Below are 26,167 nucleotides of genomic sequence, written 5' to 3'. Positions count from 1 at the left end.
GGCGCTGTGGGTTAAACCACAGAGCCTAGGACTTGCCGATCAGAAGGTCAGCAGTTCAAATCCCCACAATGGGGTGAGCTCCCGTTGCTTGATCCCAGCTCCTGCCAATCTAGTAGTTCGAAAGCACATCAAAGTGCAAGTAGATAAATAGGCACAGCTCTGGTGGGAAGGTAAACGGCGTTTCCGTGCACTGCTCTGGTTCGCCAGAAGCAGCTTAGTCATGCTGGCCACATGACCTGGAAATTATCTGTGGACAAATGCCGGCTCCATTGGCCAATAAAGCGAGATGAGCGCTGCAACCCCAGAGTCGGTCACGACTGGACCTAATGGTCTGGGGTCCCTTTACCCTTTTACCTTTATTTCTTTTAAAATGAATCTTGCAACTCTTGCTCAGCTCTTTCAAAAAGAACGGGCAGAAAAAAAGGGAGGGGGACCCCACCTTTTGTGTTAAATATTCATTTAACACAATACCCCATTCTGACTATTTTGGGGGGATTTCTCCTGCCACCTTGAAAGCCGCACAAGCTAGCTTCCCATTTTTAGATGGGGAGAATGGATCCATGAAATGGAGAGCTGCCCATCTTTAAGGCTTCACAGAAGAACCAGATGCAGCAGTCTGCAAAGTGCTTTATCATCTTGGACATGTTGTTTTCTTTCAAAGCAAAGGGGCAGGTATGAAAACCAAATATAGTAGGCCCTTTAGCATCTGATTCTTATCAAAGTGCTGTGTCTCATTCGTAATTTTAGTTCGCCCTGTCTAGTTTTTCCAGCTTCCAAAAACATCCCAACATTGCTCTGTTCAAGAACTAATCATATGTTCTAAATCTTCTTGTGACAGTAAGTGCTACAAAGATTAATCACAGCGTAAGATAACAGTTTGAAATACTTTTAGCGCAATAAAGCCTGGTGATGTTTCTCTCACATTTAAAAACTCACGTCCTACTGATTGCATGTGCTTCCTGAGCCCAAGGCACATTTCACTTGTGATATGGGCTCTTATCAGTCCTTTGATCTCTTCTTTTTTGGGGGGGGGTGGAATACACCTTTCGATTCAGTAGACATATAATAAAGTTATATTAATATGCAAGTGATTTGAACCATATTAGGAAAGGACAAATCTGCCTATTCCTAGTCCACTACACTTCCATATGCTTATACCAAAATCTGTATTTATCTACATTCCATTTTGCATTCATTTACATTTTCAAAAAATCCTCTCAAACCACATATTTCAACGCATTTTAAAAGTAGCATTTTAAAGTCCACATTTAATCTGCTGAGAACTGTATCACAGCATTTGGAGAAGTGTCAAATCCATTGGGCAGTTTTGTTCTGAGCTCCACATTGACCTGAGAGGTGCTGATAATTTCATACAGGAAATCACAAAGATCATGTTTCTTTGCCTTGCTCAACCTTGTGTGAAACTTCAGCGCTGATCCTTCTGCCATTTTACTTTACTTTCAAGGGTTAATGTTGTTAACCTCTGAGTTGTCAAAAGGGCAAGTTTAAGAGATGTGTCAGGGGTAAACAGTGACAGCTAATGATAGCTAATTGCAAACAGGGCACCAGGTCAAACCATCTGAGAATACACAGAGATAGGTAGCCATTAACCTCAAGTCAACATAATGTGAGTGACTGTGGGAAGGTAACATATACCTAGGGAATAGTTCTCACATAGCATTTATTACCAGGGAACACCAATCTTGGGTTTTATTTATAGGAAGATATGTGAACTCATGCAAACCAAACTGAGGCCTGGGTAATCCTATAGTATTGGGCAATAAGGATTTACTAAACCTATCCAGTGAGCCAGTGTGGTATAGTGGTTAAGAGTGGTGGACTGGGTTCGCTTCTCTGCTCCTCCACATGCAGCTGCTGGGTGACCTTGGGCCAGTCACACTTCTCTGAAGTCTCTCAGCCTCACTCACCTCACAGAGTGTTTGTTGTGGGGGAGGAAGGGAAAGGAGAATGTTAGCCGCTTTGAGACTCCTGAAGGGGAGTGAAAGGCGGGATATCAAATCCAAACTCTCTCTATCCATTCTTAAGGAAATCAGCCCTGAGTGCTCACTGGAAGAACAGATCCTGAAGCTGAGGCTCCAAGACTTTGGCCACATCATAAGAAGAGAAGACTCCCTGGAAAAGACCCTGATTTTTGGGAAAGATTGAGGGCAGAAGGAGAAGGGGACGACAGAGGACGAGATGGTTGGATAGTGTTCTCAAAGCTACCAACATGAGTTTGACCAAACTGCGGGAGGCAGTGGAAGACAGAAGTGCCTGGCATGCTCTGGTCCATGGGGTCCATGGGGTCACAAAGTCGGGCATGACTAAATGACTAAACAACAACAACAGGGCACACATCAAAATGACAGCATTGCATATGAGTAACTATGGTAGTGGCTTTGTGTACTCAGGTCTGCTTAAAGAGGGAAATCTTAGCTAGGGAGAGACAGAGAGCAAAAATCAATGGTTATCTTAAAAATAACTGATGCGAGCTTGTTGTTTGGGATTCTGATTTGTGACAATTTGGAGCAAACACCACATCTGGCCTTAAATAAATGTTCAAGCAATAATGAAAGCAAACAGATACCTGACAAGACTTTGTGAAATTTCTAAAAGAAAGCAGAGGAGTTATGCACGTCCACAGACATAACTAAGCACAGAAGAAGATCACTATTTATTTAAGATTGTTTCATACTGTTCTTCATAGTGAGATTTCCAGTGAATTTTACAAGGGGAAAGTTGAGCCAATGCTCCTTCAGTTTTATATAGAAGTTCCTCTTCATTGCTTGCACAATGTTTAGAACTGCATAATCTGTTGGGATCAGTCTGATTCCAGCCTATGGCCACTTTCGTATGTGTTCACCCATGAGTATTTTCTGCCGTTTCCACATAGATATGCGTTTTTAAAATCCACTTGCAACTAATACCTGAATATGTGCTTTAAAATGTATTCTCTCTCAAAAGGCCTATTTCAAAACTCTTTCATCTGAAAATATGGATTTCTAAATTATTATTTCCCTCCAGATATGCATTAAAAACCAATGATTTCTAGCCTTTTTAAAAAAATTAAAAACCAAGAACAGTATGGGAACATTTGGAAAGTGGATAACTAAGTTCCAATCCACATATTAATCTGGGAGGCACAGATCAGGTTTGCTCCTATCAGAATATGAAAAGAATGATTTCATAACTACAACCAGAGTGGACTAAAAAACATTGACTACATCGTCAACTCCTTCCCCCCCCCCCATTCTGTTGCTATAGATATATATTGGGCCTGAAAATAAACCAATTTGATTTCCACACAATGAACTTCAGCTTTAATAAAGAAAGCTTTGTATTCACTCCCCTTTTGGTTCCATGTTCTTACACCATAATTCACACGGTGCCATTTCCCTTTATGCTAGCAGCAAATTATATAGCTCTTCAATGCCCCGGTGAAGCCTTAGATTTTGAGACCTGCTGCTTAACGAACACATTTCTCTCATCTTCCACATGCATCACACTGCATCCCTGAAGACATTTGTCTCAATATAAGTTATCTCTTCTCATAGGAAAAGACAGCGCCTTAAATGGTCCACATTCTCCAATGCACTTCATCCAAACTGAAACTGACTGTGTGAGGAAAATTCCCCCATCCTGCACATTTGTTTTTGGCTGGAGGCGAGGGGGCACAGCTCAGTGGCAAAGCACAAGCTTGCATTAGAGAAGCCCCAAGCTCAAAACACAGCATCCCCAGTGAAAAGGGGTCCTCGAAGGGCTCATGCCAGGGTCAGCCTATACACTATACCATGGGTAGGGAAACTAAGGCCTGGGGGCCAGACCTGGCCCAATCACCTTCTAAATCTGGCCCGCAGACGGTCTGGAAATCAGCATGTTTTTACATGAGTGGAATGTGTCCTTTTATTTAAAATGCATCTCTGGGTTATTTATGGGGCCTGCCTGGTGTTTTTACATGAGTAGAATGTGTGCATTTATTTAAAATGCATCTCTGGGTTATTTGTGGGGCATAGGAATTCGTTCATTCCCCCCCCCCCCAATATATATATATATATATATATATATATATATATATATATATATGCTTTCGTAGATTTTCACGGGTACAGGAATGCAGGTTTTGGTGTCCTCGGGTGTCTTCCCGTGTAAAAGTTGGGGTGTCTAGGCGACGTTTCGACGAGGTCTCACTCGTCATCTTCGCCTGAAGATGACGAGTGAGACCTCGTCGAAACGTCGCCTAGACACCCCAACTTTTACACGGGAAGACACCCGAGGACACCAAAACCTGCATATATATATATATATATATGTATGTATAGAGTATGGCCCCCAGAAGGTCTGAGGGACAGTGGACTGGCTCTCTGCTGAAAAAGTTTGTTGGCCCCTTTAAAAGTATAGAATTATGAGTAAGGTAAAAGTAAAGGGACCCCTGACCTTAGGTCCAGTCACAAACGACTCTGGGGTTGTGGCGCTCAACTCGCTTTATTGGCCAAGTGAGCCGGCATACAGCTTCCGGGTCCTGTGGCCAGCATGACTAAGCCGCTTCTGGCGAACCAGAGCAGCGCACGGAAATGCCGTTTACCTTCCCGCCAGAGCCGTAAATATTTATCTACTTGCACTTTGATGTGCTTTTGAACTGCTAGGTTGGCAGGAGCAGGGACCGAGCAACGGGAGCTCATCCCGTCACGGGGATTCAAACTGCCAACCTTCCGATTGGCAAGCCCTAGGCCCTGTGGTTAAGACCACAGCACCACCCGTGTCCCTTAGAATTATGAGTACACTGATGCAAAGGCATCATGTTATGCAGGGTGAAAGCAAGAGAGAAGCAGCTGCAGACATCTAGGACCCCTTTTTGCATTATGTAGCAGGACAGAGTGATAAATGGTCAAGGAGGCCATTTCTACACATGCTGTGTGTTGCAGGACGTTAGTGTGTCGGCTGCAATGTGTAGGTATATTGTGCAAATCCAACCCATGCTCCTCCCGGGGCTGGAAAGGGATTATTTTAATCTCTGATTTGCTAGTGAAACTGAATTACTGTTTCGCAAAATGATGCATGTCTAAAAAGTGTGTCACCAACGTGAAAAGTTTGGAAAGCTCTGCTGTAGAGGGAAATGAAAGGTAGCTGAGGCTCATCAATCTTGAAAGATAGCCCGTCTAAGAGAAGGAAAACTCTGATCCTAATCCTTTGCTGCCTTGTGGGATATCTTCAGGAGAAGAAGGCTAAGGAGTAAACCCTACACAAATCTGGAGTGGGATCCCTAAGATGGTTGGATGGCGTCTTGTACACCTCCTTCCGTCAACTCCTGAGGCCAAGCTGGTGCCAAACAGATTGTTCTGCTTTCCTTTGAATCACATCAGCAAGGCCAAGAGTGGGGTCTTGCTGTCTGGACAGTCCAGGACCTCCATACACACTGCCCAGGCTGACACACCAGGGAAGTCACTTTGGTACTGCTAATGCAGGGGTGGGACTTCACCCCCAAAGGTACACTCCATTGTCTCTTGAGACAGATGGGTGCCAACAACAGTTTACCCCTCACAGAGCTACAATTCCCAGAAACCTTAACATATAGTGCCTAGAGTTTATTAAAGGAAAGAATGTGCTCCTAATGTGCTTTAAAAGGATAGTGTGCATACATAGTAGTAGATAAAGGGAAAGGTAAAGGGGCCCCTGACCATTAGGTCCCGTCGTGGCTGACTCTGGGGTTGCGGCGCTGATCTCGCTTTATTGGCCGAGGGAGCCAGTGTACAGCTTCTGGGTCCTGTGGCCAGCATGACTAAGCCGCTTCTGGTGAACCAGAGCAGCGCACGGAAACACCGTTTACCTTCCCGCCAGAGTGGTACCTATTTATCTACTTGCACTTTGACGTGCTTTCAAACTGCTAGGTTGGCAGGAGCAGGGACCGAGCAACGGGAGCTCACCCCGTAGCGGGGATTTGAACTGCCAGCCTTCTGATCGGCAAGCCCTAGGCTCTGTGGTTTAACCCACCGCACCACCTGCGTCCCATCATAGTAGTAAATGAGTCCAATAGTACTAGATAGGACTCATTAAAATATGGTTTAATGAGATGTGCAAGCCAGGCCGTTAAGGTATCTGTTCACAGATATATTTTTTTCCAGTCTTCTTAGAAATGCTCATCTAGCTGCCTCTCACTCACAGCCTTTAAGGTCCTTTTATTTAGACAGGCCTTTCACCTCATGGATCGACTTTGCTTCCTGTTTTGATAGATGGCATTAGTTGAGCTGCTGATTTCTGGCTTTGTTCTAGTTTATTTGCTCATTTTATAAATTTTAACACAGTTGCTTTGGGCTTATATTTTACTGTAGTATGAATGTAGGCTTTAATGTTGTTAACCACCTTGACGGTTTAGTGCAGAAAAGCGGGACATACCTTTAAATATTATATAAATAAAACAGTTTAACTAAAATTAATTTGAAACCCCACATGACTGAGGCAGACCATGCCCTTTCCACTCCTCAGTAGTGAAGCAGCTATTACATGATTAATTTTTATTTCAGCAGCCATAGCAAAAGCAGTTCAGAAATGCCAAGTGGCTGAGAGATTAAATGTTAAAATAATTATAGTTAAATGCAGCCATTGAAGCCAGCAAATATGGTTTCTGTAGACACAGGTGTGCTGCTCAGACCAAGAGCTGGAAGAGCGTTGGCTGCCCAGCTCTTGAAAATAATAAAAAAAGCACTCAGAGGGTTTATTATTTAAAACGGAGGGGGGCATTGATAAATTGAGATCCCAAGCAAAGTTTAATGACCAAAGATTTGGAGATAAACCAGAAAGAGAGAACAATAAGGAACAAGAGCAAGAAACAGAATTTTAGAGCTAAAAGACAAGTTGAGGTGCACATTCTCTCTGCATTAAACAATTCTTTTGAACTCAGAGGCAGGGGAGTACATTTGAAAATGTGTCTATAGGAGATGAAGGGATACAAATGGAATACGGAAACATATTCATTCACATCTATTAAGAAAACCCATTAAAAGAGGAACAGAGAAATTCAGAAGTAAGATGATCATTGTTCATCCTTTACACATTTAATAATTGTTAGATTCACTAAAAATATACCACTTAGTGTTAAAATGTTTAATTCTCCAAATAAAAGGAGGAAGTGGGGGTGGGGTCAGAAATCCACCTCCTGCAAGAAACTCATATTAAGCAAGGAGATTAGAACTATTAAAGGTGTGTAAAATATGTGCATCATGTGAAAAGACCAAGAGGGGTGACAATCATACTGACAATTTTCAAATACTGAGATTATGAGCTACAAAAAACAAAACAAAAAAACAAAACAAAAACAGTTTGGATATATTGTTGAAAGTACCAATTAAAAACAACAAGTATATTTTACTTGGCATTTATGTTCTGTTGGCAAAACAAGTTGTGTTTTTTAATTAAAACCCCCCGACAAAAAACCCTTAATCTACTTAATGAGAACTTTTTATAGGAGATGATTTGCACTGTGCATTATCATCTGAAATGGCTAGATCTCAATCTGGAGCATCCCAAAGTATGCTTCCCAAAAGTTGTTTGGAACAGAATAATCTAATAGCTGGATGGAGATTTTACTATCCAGATAATAAAGATTGAGAGCAAACATTCTGCTTATGTTGGGGAAATACTGGGCACTGTGCTTGGCTGCAAACAACACTACTATTGCTGCTTATGCACTGATTCCCAGAAAGAAGAAAACAAGAATTTAACAATAAAAGCAGGAAAGTGTAGGGTGGCTCAAAGAATTTCTACAAAGCAAAAGAAAGCTGAAGACAAATAATGCCCAGGACCGAATATTTTCTCCTCCTTAGTGTTTGAATCATTAGGACCAAAAGGTTCATCATTAGTTTGGCTTTAGCCAGGAAGTTCAAAGGCAGGCAACTTCTGCTGTTAGAACCATCAAATTAAAGGGCCATGAAAACAGCTACAAAAGAGAAAACAGCATTTTTTAAGGCAAAGCACAGAAGATTTGCAGAACTGAATTGTTTGAAAACACCACAGTAGAAGATGATGAGAAGAGAAGAGAGGTTTCCACTAGACATGGAGAAATATGCACAAAATGAGCATAGAACAAGATCGGTGCTTTTGGTGAGGATGGGGACAAAATTTCTTGTCCGATGTAAACTTACGTTCTCCCAAGTTTGTAGTTTTATAACAGTCCCAAACACTATATCTAATGCCGTACTTGGGTGGTCAGTGCTGATCAGATTGGAGCCAAAACAAGACCACCCACAAGCAAATAAACAAGTAAAAAAACAAACAAACAAACAAAAAAACCAGCAGCTAACACCCCCAAACAGGCAAAACCCTCTCAAAACAGGAAGGGAAAAGATTGTGAATTTGTGCTGTTCACATAATAGTTATGGAACACTGGCAACATGAGGGTTCAACACAGGCTCATTCTGCCCATTGTCCATGAAGCTGCCATTTATCATCACAGCCCTTCTATTCAGGATTGAAGGAAGCACAGAAAATTGTCTGTTGCTGATCTCCATCAAATCAGGGGGAAGAAAGTCTTTGCATCTTTCAAGCCTTGCATAGGTTGGGCAGAGTATCACAAAGTTTTATGTTGGGAGCTGACACCTGGCATACCCTCCAACGTTATTCAGAGGGGGGGAGAGACATTTCTCACTTCCCTCCAGCTGACCCTCCTCAACCCCCCATTTTGTCCCCGCTCCCAACAAAGCAAATTCTATCAAAAGAAGGGCAAGTGTCACCACCATTACACCAACAGGCCACAACACACACACGTTCCACCAGTTGCACTCTCCTAAATCCATCTCTTAAAAAGCAGAGACATCACCTTGCTGACAAAGGTCCGTATAGTTAAAGCTATGGTTTTCCCAGTAGTGATGTATGGAAGTGAGAGCTGGACCATAAAGAAGGCTGATCGCCAAAGAATTGATGCTTCTGAATTATGGTGCTGGAGGAGACTCTTGAGAGTCCCATGGACTGCAAGAAGATCAAACCTCTCAATTCTGATGGAAATCAGCCCTGAGTGCTCACTGGAAGGACAGATCCTGAAGCTGGGGCTCCAATACTTTGGCCACCTCATGAGAAAATAAGACTCCCTGGAAAAGACCCTGATGTTAGGAAAGAATTAGGGCACAAGGAGAAGGGGACGACAGAGGACGAGATGGCAGTGTTCTTGAAGCTACCAGCATGAGTTTGACCAAACTGCGGGAGGCAGTGGAAGACAGGAGTGCCTGGCGTGGTCTGGTCCATGAGGTCACGAAGAGTTGGACACGACTAAATGACTAAACAACAACAACAACAACAAATCCATCTCTGTTCGAAGGCTGTGGTTCCCCCCACCCTGGAAAATCTGTTTATGGCTCAGAACAACAGCATTGAGGTGTGGTTTCTGTGGACCTCTTGTGGCTCGCCAAACCAATCCCTGCTAGTTTTTGAGTTTCTTGTGAATTTGGTTGGTTTTGCTCATTTGGAGATTGGTGCACAGGGCAGTTTTTTGAGAGTACTGTTAGTAGTCCAGAACAGAAATTGCAATGTTTTTCTGTGGATGCTTTTTGCTTACTATTATCAATCCCATCTAGTCCAGTTGGACTTGTGAAATTGGTTGGTTTGACAAACTCAGAAATTGGTGTTTTGGACACTTTCCCAGTAATATTATTTATTAAAGACCTGATTTATCGTCCAACATAACTTGTGAATTTGGCTGTTTCAGTTAGTTCAGAAGTTGGTGTTTCAGGCCACTGTGTTCCAGAAGGGTTCTAATAAAAAATTAGCACTGATATAGTTTCAGTTCCAAATTTTTATTCTTGAGTCAAACGTATCACACTGTTGGGCACATCTGTTATTTTTAAGGTCTGTTCAGTCCATCTCGGCCTTTGCACCAACTCAACCTCTTTATCCACTGGCTCAGATAATTAAACCACACTAGGGATACAAAGCGTGTTCTCCTTCATGGAGAGCACGTGTTGCGGTGGGGGCCGCCAGGACACTCCAAAGTTGGGGGCGGGCTAATTGTTCGTTGGCCACTGATGCGATTGGGGCTTCCCTTGTTGTTGGGAAGAAGTTAATGTTGCCATTTGTTGATTGACAGCCAGAAATGCTAAAACTCCTTGCACGAGGCTAGGGCTTCCTCTTTTTGACCATGCATAGGATTGCCCATCCTCCCCCTCCCTAGAATTAGGGTTGTTCGCTTTGACCTTGCTATGCCTGTCATGGGGTTGTCTGCTCTTGGGGCAGGGGCCTGGTAGGAATTTTGTCCATCTGGCTGATTGGCTGGGGCCATTTGGTTTTTGCCTACTGCGTTGCAAATTATCACAACTTGTAAGGTTGCAGTTAGGCATTGGTTTATGGTTTGGTTGGTTGAGGGGAAGTGGTTGAGTGCCTGCCCTTGGTAGGTTGAGTGCCTGCCCCTCTAATGCTGCTGCTGCAAGGGATTCCATTAAAGGAATTGGGGGCTAACTATTGCTTGACCACTCTGTCAAGGGGGCTCAGGCCATAGCAATGAGCTCCTGGTTGCATTTGGGGTGAGGGCAGGTTCCCTGCTCCGCGTTACCCCCAAGTGTATTCCCCTATTCTGACTTTCGCATCGTGCGGAATGTCAGTCTGTCCCCCATGGTGGGGGCAGATAGTCGCAACCAATGCCTAAGCAACCACTCACAAATTTGTATTTCAATAAAGTTGTTTGGCCAAAATTATGCCAAAAATCTTAAACAAAAATTCTGTGTGATGTGTGAGTTATTGGGGTGGCCCTGGGGACCTCGACACGCAACGGCAATATTTTGTTGCAGCAAGTCCTACCTGTTATTTTCTAATTACCAAGTTAGGATAATGCAATCCTATTCTGGGAGATGATCTATAATGAAATGAAAAAGGTATTTAAATATACCTTCCTGAAGAAACCCGAGGCCTTTCTCCTGGGCATGGTCGGCCAATTGGTGCTAAAGAAGGATAGAAATTTTTTTATGTATGCTACAACAGCAGCAAGGATACTTATCGCAAAGTATTGGAAGACACAAGATCTACCCACCCGGGAAGAATGGCAGATGAAGGTGATGGATTATATGGAACTGGCGGAAATGACTGGCAGAATCCGATACCAGGGAGAAGAGTCGGTAGAAGAAGATTGGAAGAAATTTAAAGTCTATCTACAGAAACACTGTAAAATTAAGGAATGTTAGAAGGATGCTGGAATGAAGCTATGTGGTTTTAGCAGTAGTGTTATAAAGGATTAAGTAAAAATGGATTGTTAACAGGTCAGAATGTAAAGTTACAATATATTAAGATAAATTAGTAAGATAAAAACAAAGAAGGAAAGGATTTGCTGAAACAATTAATGAACTAGAATACAAAAAAGGGAGGTGTGAGGAGGTCAAGGAAACAAGCAAATGATAGATAAGATATGGAAAGATGGATTTGTTCTTAATTGTTTTTTATTTATTTTTTCTGTATTTTGTATTTTCTGTTTTTCTTTTTCTCTCTTTTTTATTCTTGTAACTTTTTGAAACACCAATAAATATTATTTTTTTTTTTTTAAAAAAAAGGATAATGCAATCCTAGGCCAATCTTGAAACGGCAGATAGGCAACTTTTACAAATGACAAAACCCTCCATCCGCCTAAACGTTCTGTTAAAATTCCTTTCTAAGAAGCAAAAGTGCATTATCTTAATTCTCTAACTTTTTGTGCTGTGCAATAAAAGGCCATAGCTTCAAGGCTCACCAACTCATTAATTTTAACTTAAGCCTAGAAAGTGAGCAGAGAACTCTCAATAAAATGACCAGTGAAAGGCTCGGGAATGGATTGTGCTCTGAAGTAAATTATTAACAGCCTGAACTCCAGAAGCAAACCGCAAGGAAATAATGGTTTGAAGTTTTTCCTCAAAGTGCTTTTCAAACAGTTCTGTCTGTGCAAACCTCATTATTTGCCATGCTGCAAATAACCTGCAGTTGCTCACTACAAACAGCTTAAAATCAACAAGAGCCTGCAATAAACAATTACCATCAGGGATATCATTGCTTTACAAAAATGCCTGATTTATGAGTAGAAGCTTTTAGCAAAGCGAATGGGCCAATTGCACCTAGCTAACAGCAAAGAAACAAAATTCATTTATGAATCCTCACGCATATAAGTTTCCAAGGGGAAGGCTGGGAGGAGGAGATAACCACCATTGTAAAACATGCACAAAGGGCAAGCTTCTTGCTCACTGTGGGAGAGAAATACCTCAATTTGTTACACAGCTGATTTTACATCTGTTTCTTTATCTACAGCTAGAAATCACTCAGAAAGTGCAGCAACAGCTAAGCAGGCAAAATCCTTCCATATTTACCTCCTCCTCCCACACTGCGTCAGAGAACAGTCTCGCGGTGGCAGATTTATGTCCCTGCAGCCCTGTACACAACCGCTTTGGGGGGCCCTATTTATTCACCTAAATTAATGTGACTATGCCTGAAAATATGATGGAGCTGAATGCATAAGAATGAGTTAGTCAATAGCAAGGGTTGTCCTTTTTTACTATTATACAGTATTAATAAATAGTGCTTCCCCCCCTCCCAATTAATTAGATGAGGCTGCTAAAGCAAAGGAAGTGTTGAGGGAAACTAAGAGTGGCCTAATGTCTTGGGTGAAGCATGTGAATATATATACATTTATTTATACAAGGCCAAAGGCCAAAGTAAAGGCTATCAATAAAGACACAATAACAGCAAATAATAAATAACTGAGCAGTTTAAGCAGTCATTTACTGAACACGTAAAAATTGAGATGAGCCAATTAAAACAATTATATATTTTGTGTTTCTGTATTTTTATGCTGTGAACCATATTGAGATCTAGAAGGGACGCGGGTGGCGCTGTGGGTTAAACCACAGAGACTAGGACTTGCTGATCAGAAGGTCGGCGGTTCGAATCCCCACGATGGGGTGAGCTCCCGTTGCTCGGTCCCTGCTCCTGCCAACCTAGCATTTTGAAAGCACATCAAAGTACAAGTAGATAAATAGGTACCGCTCTGGCGGGAAGGTAAACGGTGTTTCTGTGTGCTGCTCTGGTTCGCCAGAAGCGGCTTAGTCATGCTGGCCACATGACCCAGAAGCTGTACGCCAGCTCCCTCGGCCAATAAAGCGAGATGATTGCCGCAACCCCAGAGTCAGCCACGACTGGACCTAATGGTCAGGGGTCCCTTTACCTTTACCTATATTGAGATCTATGGATGAAGGGCAGCATACAAATTTAATAAGTAAACAATAACGACCATAATAAAACAGAGAGAAGAAAAAGAAATAGAAATGAAAGCTTATACAGTGGTACCTTGGTTGTCAAACATAATCCATTCTGGAAGACCATTTGACTTCTGAAACATTTGACAACCGAGGCGGAAAGGATGGTTGGCAAAGTTAATGGAGAAAAAACCGCAGCGGAAGCTGTTCGACGTCCGAGGCACGTTCGAAAACGGAAGCAATTACTTCCGGGTTTTTGGTGTTCGGGTTCTGAAACATTCGGCTTCCAAGACACTTGAAAACCAGGTAAAGGTAAAGGGACCCCTGACCATTAGGTCTAGTTGTGGCCGACTCTGGGGTTGCGGCGCTCATCTCACTTTACTGGCCGAGGGAGCCGGCGTACAGCTTCCGGGTCATGTGGCCCAGCATGACTAAGCCGCTTCTGGCGAGCCAGAGCAGCACACGGAAACGCCGTTTACCTTCCCGCCGGAGTGGTACCTATTTATCTACTTGCACTTTAATGTGCTTTCGAACTGCTAGGTTGGCAGGAGCAGGGACCAAGCAACGGGAGCTCACCCCGTCATGGGGATTCGAACCGCCGACCTTCTGATCGGCAAGTCCTAGGCTTTGTGGTTTAACCCACAGCACCACCCATGTCTCTGAAAATCAAGGTACCACTGTATAAATATACTGTTTTAATTCCACTTATCATTAGAATTAGTATGGGGAAAGGTTTGAATTATATTCACAATTATTTTATTTTATTTTTTAAAAAGTTTAGTTTATACTTTGCTTTGTTATTTTGCATATAAGCTTCTTGCTGCTAGAATCATATTATATAACAGTTTCTCCCTGCCTTTCAGATATGTTAAGAGAAATATTTTTGGGTCTAGCTGAACAAGGTATTTCAAAAAGTTTCTTATGATAAGATATGATTTCTTGCCGATAGATGGATAGATATACTGCTGTTGCTTCAGGGCAATTCCACCCACAGTGATTGAAATCCACTCTAACGTCGCCACATTTCTGACAGTTATATTTGTTGGTATTATAAATTTTAGCCATTCTAAGGGGGTTACCTACCACATTGTCCACAATTTCACAGAATTATCTGTCAGAATTCAAGGTGCCTTAGATTTCTCAATATCAGGCAGTGCTTGGAATAAAGCTCACTGAACTAGTTCCAAAATCTCTGAACTACAGTTGAAAGTAGTTCCCATAACTACTAGGTGAACTAAGTATGAATTAAGTTTATTTGGTGGTAGAACCACACCACAACTCCTGAGCTAATCTATTTGTTCATCATTTTGCATGTATTAAATACAATTTATTTCTACAAAAATGTGCTGTGTGTGGAAATGTGCTTCCTGGTCTTACCCACCATGCAGCTTCAATGGCTGAGCCCAGGTTTTAGTGCTATGAGAGTGGCAGGTAAACCTCTTCCTTGTCACACCGTGCATTATTTTATCCATCTCTATCATGCCCCCCCCAACTCACCTTTGTCCCCTAACCTAAAAAGCCCCCAAGTCCTATTAACATCTGTGAGGCCAGATAGTCCACCTTCGGTTAAAGGTTTCAACACAAGTTAAATACAACTAACTCTCTTTGAATACAGTGCATGTAGTGGCAGGGTTCAGGAAACAGGTGGGGCATTCTGATCCATTTCTTTTAAGGTCCTAGCAATACCCCTGGGCACAAGATCCATCCTAATGCCTTTGTTTGTAGTTCTAGATCAAGACCAAATGTTCAAGTTGTCCTATACAGGTTTAAAACAGCATGGCCATTTCTTATTTCCAAAACATACTTGACAGCTTGCCTTAAGACACTTCCTCAGAATTACAACTTGCCCATAATAAAATGGATGGCGAACTAAGATTTACAGTGGTACCTAGGTTTTCGAGCGTCTTGGAAGCCAAACATTTCAGTTTCCTAACGCCAAAAACCCGGAAGTAAATGCTTCCATTTTCGAATGTGCCTCAGAAGTTGAACGGCTTCCACTGAGTGTTTTTTTCTCCATTTTCTCAATTGAACTTGCAGCCAGCCCTTTGTGCCTCGGTTTTCTAACGTTTCGGAAGTCAACCGGTTGTCCGGAATGGATTACATTCAAAAAACAAGATACCACTGTATTAGATGCTTTATGAATCGTTTAAAAATGTTTGGAGGACAAGAAAATGCTTGAGGGATAAGAAAATGCTTTATACAACATGTTCAGAAAGGGAACTGCCAATGCCAGCAGGAAGAGTATTGTACATGACACTGTTTTCTGAAATAATATTGATCCATCTTATACATGTTCCTATATATTTCCTACTAACAGCCCCATTTCCCTTTCCCAGTTATGGCATTGCATCATTTGCATGGTCATACCTTTGCGATTTCGTCCTGAGCTGCTACTAAGTTCAAGTATGAAATATTGACCAGGTCAGGGCCATACACGATTGTGAGCATTCGGCCTTCCAGTCGTCCTCCAATGTTTCCTGCATCCAGATGTTCACGTAGTTTTGGATCCTGTAAGTAAGTGCATTGAAAGTCATTAAAGTGTCTGCCCGTACTTTGATAATGATAAAAAAGAAAGAATAGTTCAATACTCCAATTTTGCTGCTAAGGATAGGACACACGTGGGCACCTATAGGGATAAAATGCAATTAATATATCCTCTCTTATCTATTTAAATCCATCCCACGAGCTGGATAATGATTGGGGACTGTTTCCTCTACCATGTTCTAAATAACTTGCATGGTTTGAAGCATTTACGATTACACTGATTAGAAAGAGGCCCAGAATGGACATCATGTAAAATACGAAGCCAGTAATGGTTACTTTAATGCTGAAATGGTTTACGTGCAACATTTCAATCATTTTTTTCTACACATTCAACACCCTGGGACAACCATTACTTAAAGAAGATCCTCACGGGGGGGGGGGGGAGAGAGATTGCCAACAGAGAATGGAGTGCTCTGGGTGGGCATTCTTGGCTAACTTTCAACAACCACTTAATTCTTATATCCTTTCACATGTAACTCAATCACCAATGAATTGTTCTTCGGAGTTGTTGTTTTTAAAAAATAAAATAGTGATCACAGCATAAGTAGATTACATAAAAATAAACGTAGCATTGCTGTTTGAAATGTGCTAAGAATCAATGTGTGTGGGAAGAGTCAAAGCAGCATTGAATTCTACAAGGCCTCTCCTCTTAACAGAGGGGAGGTGTTGTGAGTGAGAACAGCTTCCCGCGCTCGCGGGGGGGGGGCATAACCAAGACCCCTGCGCCGTTGAGCCTGTGCCCATGTCATGCCCCCCCCCAAGCTGGCCAATCTGGCTGAGGGAGGCGTGGTTTTGCCATTTAAAATAGCCACGAGCTCACCAGCTCCTCCTTCTTGTTCCTCAGATCACCCTCCCTCCCTCTAAGTTTTGCTCCTGACCTTGCTATGGACTTTGATTGGTCGCCTTGGTTGTCCAAGGGGCCTGGTGGGAATGTTTTCCACTTGGCAGATTGGCACCAGCCACTTGGTTTTTTTGCCTAGGTAAAGGTAAAGGGACCCCTGACCTTTAGGTCCAGTCGTGGCCGACTTGGGTTGTGGCGCTCATCTCACTTTATTGGCCAAGGGAGCCAGCATACAGCTTCCAGTTCATGTGGCCAGCATGACTAAGCCACTTCTGGCGAACCAGAGCAGCACACAGAAATGCCGTTTACCTTCCCGTCAGAGTGGTACCTATTTATCTACTTGCACTTTGATGTGCTTTCGAACTGCTAGGTTGGCAGGAGCAGGGAGACTGAGCAACGGGAGCTCACCCCTACCTCATAGCAAATCATCACAACTTTGTAAGGTTTGGCAGTTAGGCATTGGAAAATGTGTTGTGTGTTGGAGGGGAGGTTGTGGCTATCACCTACCCCTCCCCTGAAGGGTATTCCATTAAAGGAATCCAGCGGTCGTGGTTCCTGTCCAATGCCCAGGTGGTGGCTAGGGCCATGGCACGACCCAAGTGACTCTAGGGGAAAGCTCCCAGTTGATTTGCATCAACAAGCTCCCCCTACAGGTTGTTAACCCTTGCGTGACTGCCAGAAGAGAGGGCAGGAGTCATGTATACTCTGTTCGATCCAATGCCTCAGCCAATACCACTCACAATCTGTAACCAATAAATTTGTGGCCTTTTTAAGCCCATTAACCTAAATACTTGTGTCCATGTGTCTTATTTTATCTCCAAGTAGGGGTGGGGCCTCAGCTCATAAATGTAGCTATAGTAGTACGGAATCCTAACTTTCCCCCCTTACGTAGATCTTCAGTCCACTTGGTTCGTAAGTTCATATTAAGCAACATGTATTCAGCAATGGAAGGACAATACTGTTCCTTCACTGACTCTTTCACTGACTGGCCTTTGGTTTGGACTCAGTCTGACCCTTATGTTTCCCTCCCCTTATGGTTTTGATCTATGGGCTACTTTTAAAATGAGGCTGCATTTAAAATTGTATTTTAACCTGTATTTTAAATTGTTTTTTTTTTCCCCTATTATGTTTTTACTGTAATTTTACTGGTGTTAGCCACCCTGAGCCCGGCTCTGGCCAGGGAGGGTGGGGTATAAATAAATGTTATTAATATTAATAATAATATTAATATTATTATTGAGAGCCACAATTCTCAGGGGACCCCAAGAGCCTAATCATGGTTTACAAATCTGGTTTCATAGCAACACTGAACTTCTCTTACACATCCCACATGACTTTCTGAAGCCCTGTAATGTCTTGACTGGTGGCCAAGTCAGTCTTGTTCTAACTAAATTGCCTTGTTTCTATAGAACAGAAAACAAAACAAATAGTATAGTTTATTAAAAGCTCAAGCAATGATTTATTTTTACATGCATTTGTTGTCAGCAGGCCAGGCAAAGAGTTCTCTCAAATGCAGTGCGCTACCCTTTTCTATTAACCTGCTATTAACCCTCAGAACTGGCTTCACAAAAAGAGGGTGAGAAGAGAAGAATAAGCACATACTTCTGAAAGCTCCAACTTCCTTTATTTTCCTCTCCATTGCTTTAGGTTTTTGTTTGTTTGCTTGCTTGCATCTTACGATCCAAGACTCACTTGGCCACTGCTTGTTTTAATGCCTTCCAAATCAGAAATCACGAGCAAATCCCAGAGAAAATAATGGGATGAATTCAATATCACACTCTTCTGATCATTCCATCAGTGCAAGCATTTTGGTTTGCTGAATGAGATGATCCCCTGTCTTTAAACACACCCCCATTGTTCCAGGGGTTCTCCTGACACCCCACCCTACTCTGAGCCAAATGTGAGGGTGGGAAGGAGAGAAAGCCCCATTGTGCATGTGGAAGTCCTCCCACAGGATGGGGGGGCACTGTTGTCTAAACCACTGAGCCTCTTGAGCTTGCTGATCAGGTCGGCAGCTCGAATCCCTGTGATGGCGTGAGCTCCCATTGCTCTGTCCCAGCTGCTGCCAACCTAGCAGTTTAAAAGCACACCAGTGCAAGTAGATAAATAGGTACTGCTGAAGCGGGAAGGTAAATAGCATTTCCGTGCTCTCTCCTTTCCGTCACAGGGTTCCGTTGTGCCAGAAGCAGATTAATCATGCTGGCCACATAACTGTCTGTGGACAAACACCGGCTCCCTTGGCCTGAAAGAGAGATGAGCGCCGCAACCCCATAGTTGCCTTTGACTGGACTTAACCATCCAGGGGTCCTTTACCTTTACCTCCCACAGAGCACAGAGTTATGGAGCTGAAAGGGACCACAAGGGTAACCTCGTTCAACCACCTGAAATACAGGAATCTTTTGCCCAACTTGGGATGCGAACCTACAACCCTGAGATTAAGAGCCTTGTGCTCTACCAACTGAGCTACAGGCCAGGTCTCTACTGACAAGACACATTATTTGAATCCCACCCAAGTCCAGGTCCACTCAGCAGAATGAGCAGGAGGAACTCCAAATGTATCAGGGATGGCTCATCATTTTCCGAAACACATTAGTATCTAAACAACCCCTCACTGTTCCCCATTAAGTCCAGAGTCAACATGTACCAAAATGCACCACTGCCCACACTAGGACATTGTATATCTTAAAAAGTACATGCATTGTTGTGAACATATCTGCATTTGCTTCTGGGGGGATGCCTCTCCCTGAGCAATGCAGACAACTGAAATGCAATAAACAGCTGCACAAAGGTTTCAAAACTCATAACACTATTTGCAATGGGAAGAAGTAGCAAACGAAACTGACTTGAGACTAAAGTCAAGTTGTTATTGGCGTGGTAAGCCTGTATCTCAGACTGCATCATGCTGGAATGCAGGTGGGTCCTCAAAAGGCTTATTGCTCCAGGACCTGGAAAAACGACTGGGTATGCCTCATCTAAACCACAGAGCCTAGGACTTGCCGATCAGAAGGTCGGCGGTTCGAATCCCTGCAACGGGGTGAGCTCCCGTTGCTCGGTCCCTGCTCCTGCCAACCTAGCAGTTCGAAAGCACGTCAAAGTGCAAGTAGATAAATAGGTACTGCTCTGGTGGGAATGTAAACGGCATTTCCATGCACTGCTCTGGTTCACCAGAAGCAGCTTAGTCATGCTGGCCACATGACCTGGAAGCTGTACGCCGGCTCCCTCGGCCAATAAAGCGAGATGAGCGCCGCAACCCCAGAGTGAGCCACGACTGGACCTAATGGTCAGGGGTTTCTTTACCTTTATGCCTCATCTATGTACATCTACTGTATATCTTACATTTCCACATTGAAAAGTTAGCATAAAATAACTGAGGATAGATGTTGAACCTTGAGCACCAGTAAACATGCTCATAGTAGCTGTACTAGGCAATCCAAAGGCACATGGCAACTGCTAACAGTTTTCCGCTAATTGAGGAAGAGATATCTCTGCTCTGTTCAGAATAGCATGGGAGACTTTGTTACTGCTGCCCCTTTATTCTGAGAGCACGGCTAAAACTCCTTGGGAGTCACAGTCATATTGGAACATTATAGCGAGGGTTGAAACAAACAAACAAACAAATTGTACATGGTGGATCATTTTGTTCAAATTTATCCTCTTTACCCAGTAGGATAATAATTCTTGTGCACTTCTCAAGATAGGGCAATTAGTATAATTTACCCATTAAAAGAAAACCCTAGGAGTCTCTGCAAACGTTTTTTTGAGGTGGAAAGTAAAAAACACAATTCTTTTAGCAGAATTTGGCTGGCAATGCAAATCATGAAAGAAAAGGCAACACACACAAAACTGACAGTGTACCCTTAGTACACTGAACCACTTGGTTGTCTCAGTAGGTTTCAAGAAGTCATGCTAGTTCATGCCCCCAGTGATTATTCAGACTATTTTGCAGTGCTGCTGAACTATCTCCTCAAACTCTACCACAAAGACCACATGGGGCTGGCACCATGCGGTGCTGGAAGACTATAACCTGGGTAGTCCCACTTTTTATGTAACATGCAGCTGTCATATTTCAAGTGGATGACTGACTCATTGAATGCATTATCACTCCAGCTGACAAAATTGTACTGCGATTCCTTCCCTACTGGTGTCTCTGCCCAAAAAGGCACACTTGTGGAGACAGACAACCGCAGGTATTTTGAACTAAATGATTATCTCATGCAGCCAACAATCTGAATTAAGGTCTGCAGCATTTGCTTGCAGGAGAGATGAAAATCACTTACTCAAAACTGACAGAATGTACAAGCTCTGAATATCTTGAATGGAGTTTCCCTTGTGTATCTTTTATATTTAAAAAGTTTGCATGATGATCAAATCTGTATTTATTTTCAGATGTATTTGAGCCTAAGAGTAAGTTTTGGGTGGATATAAAGCTTTGGCTGTCCTGTTTGTCTTATGTTTCATGCTCTATGCTTTATGGTTCATTCCATAATACTTGAGATTTGTTACTCCAGTCATATTTTACGGTGGGTCTATAATTGTATAAATAAATCTGAATCTCGGTCATATTTATAAGCTGTTCTTCCTAAGGGAAAACAAGTACAACACATAATGTTTTTTTAAAAAGTACTGCTGAGAGCAACAAAGTGTGACAGAGCAATGGAATCCAACAGAACAACAAAACAATCCATTAGAAATAAAAACAGTGGCTGTAACATGCTGAAAAGCCTAGACAAATATAAAGTCTTTATCTGGCATTACAAAGCCAAGACATTTATGCTGCAAAAGTGCACCAGTTGCAGACGTAATTGGGATGAAGTCCCACCGAACTCAAAAGAGTTTTTATAGCCGATATGTGTTGAATAATTATGGGCTGTCCAGTGAATCCCTGGATGACATCGTGGAAGAACATTGCCTCAGGAGAGTGAGGAAAATTCTCAGGGATGATTCACACCTTGGCCGGCACTTTCTTGATCTCTTGCCCTCAGGCAGAAGATACAGAAACATGATTAGTCGCACCAACAGGGTAAAGAACAGCTTCTGTCCATGGGCTGTTAGGCTGCTGAATGAAAAGGTAGCAACAGGGCAACTGACTTTCAGGTTTGGTGGGTGTGCGTCAGTAAACGAGTGGAATTAAGACTAAGAGAGCTGAGTGGGGGGTGCTCGTGTAATCTCACTGTATACAAGTTGTACAAGTGACAATGAAGTATTTCAATAATTGCACTCTAAGTCTAGTGCTAGGAAAAAGGTCCCTAGGGAAGAAAATTTGATTGCAGGATGCTACAGCCAGTGAAGACCACTCCCTGGTTGCCCTCACATGGCATCAGAAGGTGAGGGGGCTGAGAGGAAGGCCTCTCGTGACAAATGTAATGGTCATTAGTTATGATGCTATTTTTAAGAAGAGAGCTAGCATGCAAACAGGATCCTGAATTAAGTAGGCATTAAGTCTGACCCAGAAGTACTCTTCTTAAGTTATAATATAATGTTCAAGGCAGGGTCATGTGGTAGAACCAACTTTCCGAGACCTAGGTCCCTGGCTCGGAAACTAATTGGCAGCCAGTGCACTCAGGTCAGGATTGATGTTACATGTTCCAAACTGTCTTGTCCCAGTGAACAACTTGGCTGCTGAATTCTGTGCCATCTGAAGTTTCCAGACTGTCTTCAGAAGCAATAACACATATGTGTTGCAGTAGTCTAACCTAAATGTTAAATATTTATTCAGTGCTGTTTTTGTTGTTGTTGTTTAAAAGATGCTTTCTGTTTTCTGTTTTCACTACAGTTTAACTCAGGCTTCAATATGATATTTCAGTAGGATCAACTACTTCTGAACATAAATGACATTTATACACTTTGAACTAGGGCTTCCACTGAAAATTTAAAGCAGATGTCAAGATTGTTCTTGAGGAGCAATCAGACATGTGGGATACCTAACTTTATCTTCACACCTAGCGTACATAGCAGGTGATATGGAGCCAAGGTTATCCAAAGAGCTTCATGGCAAAGGAAATTTTTAACTCAGCATTTAGTCTAGGAATGGGAAACCAGCAGCCCTCCACATGCCATGGACTACAACTCCCACCATCCCATGTCACTGGCCATGTTGGTAGGGGCTGAAGAGAGTGGGGAGTGGGAATTATAGTCCAAAAACAGTTGGAGAACCACTGTGGGAAACCCTTGCCCTAGGCCAAATACAGTACTCTAACCATTTCATCATAGTGGTTCATGTCATTGAGGAAAGCCAAGAAAGTTTGAGTAAGTCTGGTGAAATTTCTCAGGAGGTTTCTCACAGCCCTGCTTCCAAATAACTGGTCGGGATGCCCACGTCTTCATACATTACTATCTTGGAAAGCAAACTTGCAGCAACTTTCAGGTGAAATATTAAAAGGAAATATGCAGAGGAAGCTCTAGGGCGCATGAAGACAATGGACGGGCTTGCTCAATGGCACCAGTTGGTGTCCCTTTAATTTAACAGGGAATTTTCCCACTTAGGACTCAGCTATATAGCTGCAAATAAAACATTTAAAGTGTGTTTTAAGTGCAATATACAGTGTCACACTAGATGGTGAGCCTTATGGAAAATTCAATGTATTTTTAAGAAATGCTTTAAAAAAAGCATTTTAGATTTTTTTACATACCGGTATATGTGTGTGTAGATGCCACCTTAAACACTAGGCTGTTTCATTTAATCTCAAACAAAAGGTATGTGATAGCCCAACCAATGGGATGAAGTCTGAAACATTTAAAAAAAAAAAATGAGTTGAAGCAGCCATGTTTAAGGCATGAGAAACCTACAACATTTTTGAATTTGCAAGTTATGACCCAGCTTTCCCCAGTGAAAAAGGTCTGACAGTTGAACAATTAAGCAGGATCTGGCAGAAGTTCTACACACTGTAGTAAGATGGTTATCTTTTAAGAATGGTTGACGTTATAATAGGGCCTGAGGGACCACAATGTTATTACCAACTGATGCTAATCATCCAAAACCACCTAACTTTCCCTAATCCCCTTTCAAACTCTGCCACCACCACAAAAGCAGCCTGTTTAGGATTTCTGACACAATTTGGGAAGCAATTAAGGGCAGATAATCTAAAATGTTGTCAAAGTGGTTTGAAGTCACTTTCCAAGATGTTCCGCGCACTTATCAAATTGTTGGTCAGTTAATTAAAAATGTTTTCATTTTGTTTATTTCCATCTACCAGTGTAAAGTTAGATATTTATCTTGCATCGGTGCCCAGAAAGTCCACGGTTGACACCAATGAAATCTGAAGAGCAGTTAGGATCAGACTTACATCTTCAATTGCAAATAATCAAACACATCAAATTAAAGATGTCGACTAGCCAATCATATAAATTGTCCTACTTTTCCTTCATTCCTTCACCAGCAGGCCATTTGTAGAAGTCCAATAGATATAAACAAATTCAGAGACATTTATTTTCAGAGTGGTGAATTCAAACCACTTTGACCACACTTGGAGTAGTAAAGGTAAAGGGACCCCTGACCATTAGGTCCAGTCGTGACCGACTCTGGGGTTGCGGCGCTCATCTCGCTTTATTGGCCGAGGGAGCCAGCGTACAGCTTCTGGGTCATGTGGCCAGCATGACTAAGCCGCTTCTGGTGAACCAGAGCAGCGCACGGAAAAGCCGTTTACCTTCCCGCCGGAGTGGTACCTACACACATCAACACACATTTATTTATACACAAAAGGTAGGTAAAGGTAAAAGGTAAAGGACCCCAGGATTGTTAAAGTCCAGTCAAAGGTGACTATGGAGTTGTGGCACTCATCTCGCTTTCAGGCTGAGGGAGCTGGGGTTTGTCCATAGACACCTTTCTCTGTCATGTGGCCAGCAGGACTAAACTGCTTCTGATGCAATGGAACACCGTGACAGAAACCAGAGCACACGGAAACGCCGTTTACCTTCCCGCCGGAGTGGTACCTATTTATCTACTTGCACTTTGACGTGCTTTCGAACTGCCAGGTTGACAGGAGCAGGGACTGAGCAACGGGAGCTCACCCCGTCGCGGGGATTCGAATAGCCAACTTTTTGATCGGCAAGTCCTAGGCTCTGTGGTTTAACCCACAGCGCCACCTGCGTCCCTACACTTGGACTACCTGCACCCTAAAATTAACATCCTCATAATCTACAAAGAATATTAAGACCCTTTTATCTATGCTCACTCAGCCTAACTTGCCGATTGTGGAAAACTGAATGCATTCAGAGGCATTACTTGGCTGGTTTCATACACTATAATAAATATTGAAGTTCAGTGGCATAAATATTTACAGTACTTATTTACAGCTGCCAACACTTCTTGCATACAGTCCAGCTAATTAAATTAACTTGAAGTCCAGAGACAAAGCTCGAACACTTCCATTCCTAAATTAATATTTCTAAAGATTTAGACTGAAAGATTAATTACTGTGGTAAGCTAGCACTAAGGATTTTGCCAAGTTACGGGAAGGCTGGGAACCTGATAATCAGATGAGCATTACTGGAGCTATAAAGAATGGCCCACAATTTTTATCACAGAAGATTCATAGAGCTGGAAGGTACTCTGAGGATCATCAAGTCCAACCCCCTGCAATGTAGAAATATACAGCTGTCCAGCTGGGGGATCAAACCTGCACCCTTGGGGTTATCAGCACTGTGCTCTAACCAACTGAGCTACCCCATGGCTAGATAAAACCACTGTTAACATTTGTAGTAGATCTTACTGTACTGTACTCAAGACGATAAAAGAGGACTGGATATTATTTATAGATTATATGAAAAATTACTATGAACAGACAATTAACCTAGCAGGATGTTAGTATTTTCAGCAGCATAAGTTAAAACTAAAATTAAAGGGAGAAGTAGAGAAAGATTGGGGAAACTAAGATGATGCAAAATGAACTGGAATATAAAAGGAACCAAGGAAGGAGAGGAAGGGAAGTCTGTCTGTGATTGTATTTTTGAATATAATAGAATATGTAATATGTAACTCTTTTTTCCTATTTTTTTTATTACTTTCATTTTTTTTCTTCTTCTGTTGAAATGTAGCAGAAATGCAAATAAAAACAGAAAGGAAAAAAAAGGTTTAGACATATTTGTAGGGCTAGGATGGAAAACTATGCAGCCTAAACTCTTCTTTTATTTCTAGATTTAGGTATGTAGCCATGTTGGTCTGACACAGTTGAAAATTTTTTAAAAATTGTCCATTAGCATGTTAGAGACCAACTAAGTTTGTTCTGGGTATAAGCTTTCATGTGCATGCACACTTCTGCACATACCAAAGGTCTTCTTTTATTTGTAAAGGAGCTGTGCAAATAGGACTCTTTATTCAGTAATATTAACAATAGCTAAGCCTATTATTGGTGCAATTGTCCATGAAATCACAAGCGCTGAAGCTCTTTAGCAAGATTTCCAATTATACTTTGCTCAGCACTGAAAGAGCTTGGCATTACTCAAAGATCTGAATGAGGCTTTATTTTCCAAACAGAAAAAATCCCTTTTGTCTGCCAAAGCCAAGAAAAAAAATATATCTGGGGCAGCTCTTACAGAAGTTTGAGAGTGAGTCGCAGGTGCTGTGGTCTTCTAGCCACAGGCTATTACAAGAAGTACA

The 26,167-nt window shown here is 42.3% G+C and overlaps 1 protein-coding gene across 3 annotated transcripts in view; it reads right to left on the bottom strand.

The window, feature by feature from the left end:
- Positions 1 to 26,167, bottom strand: part of PLCB1 (phospholipase C beta 1) — a 455,429-nt gene that overhangs the window by 175,995 nt on the left and 253,267 nt on the right. For all 3 annotated transcript variants that reach the window (XM_081856862.1, XM_081856861.1, XM_081856863.1), the window contains one exon: positions 15,555 to 15,695. In XM_081856862.1, the coding sequence (XP_081712988.1) occupies positions 15,555 to 15,695 (141 nt within the window). The remainder of the gene's footprint in view (positions 1 to 15,554; positions 15,696 to 26,167) is intronic.

Source organism: Podarcis erhardii (genome assembly GCF_964252035.2).
Source record: "Podarcis erhardii genome assembly, chromosome: 3".
Classification (NCBI taxonomy): Eukaryota; Metazoa; Chordata; class Lepidosauria; order Squamata; family Lacertidae; genus Podarcis; species Podarcis erhardii.
The sequence above is the reverse complement of the archived record's forward strand: the minus strand, read 5'-3'. Positions and strand labels throughout refer to the sequence as shown.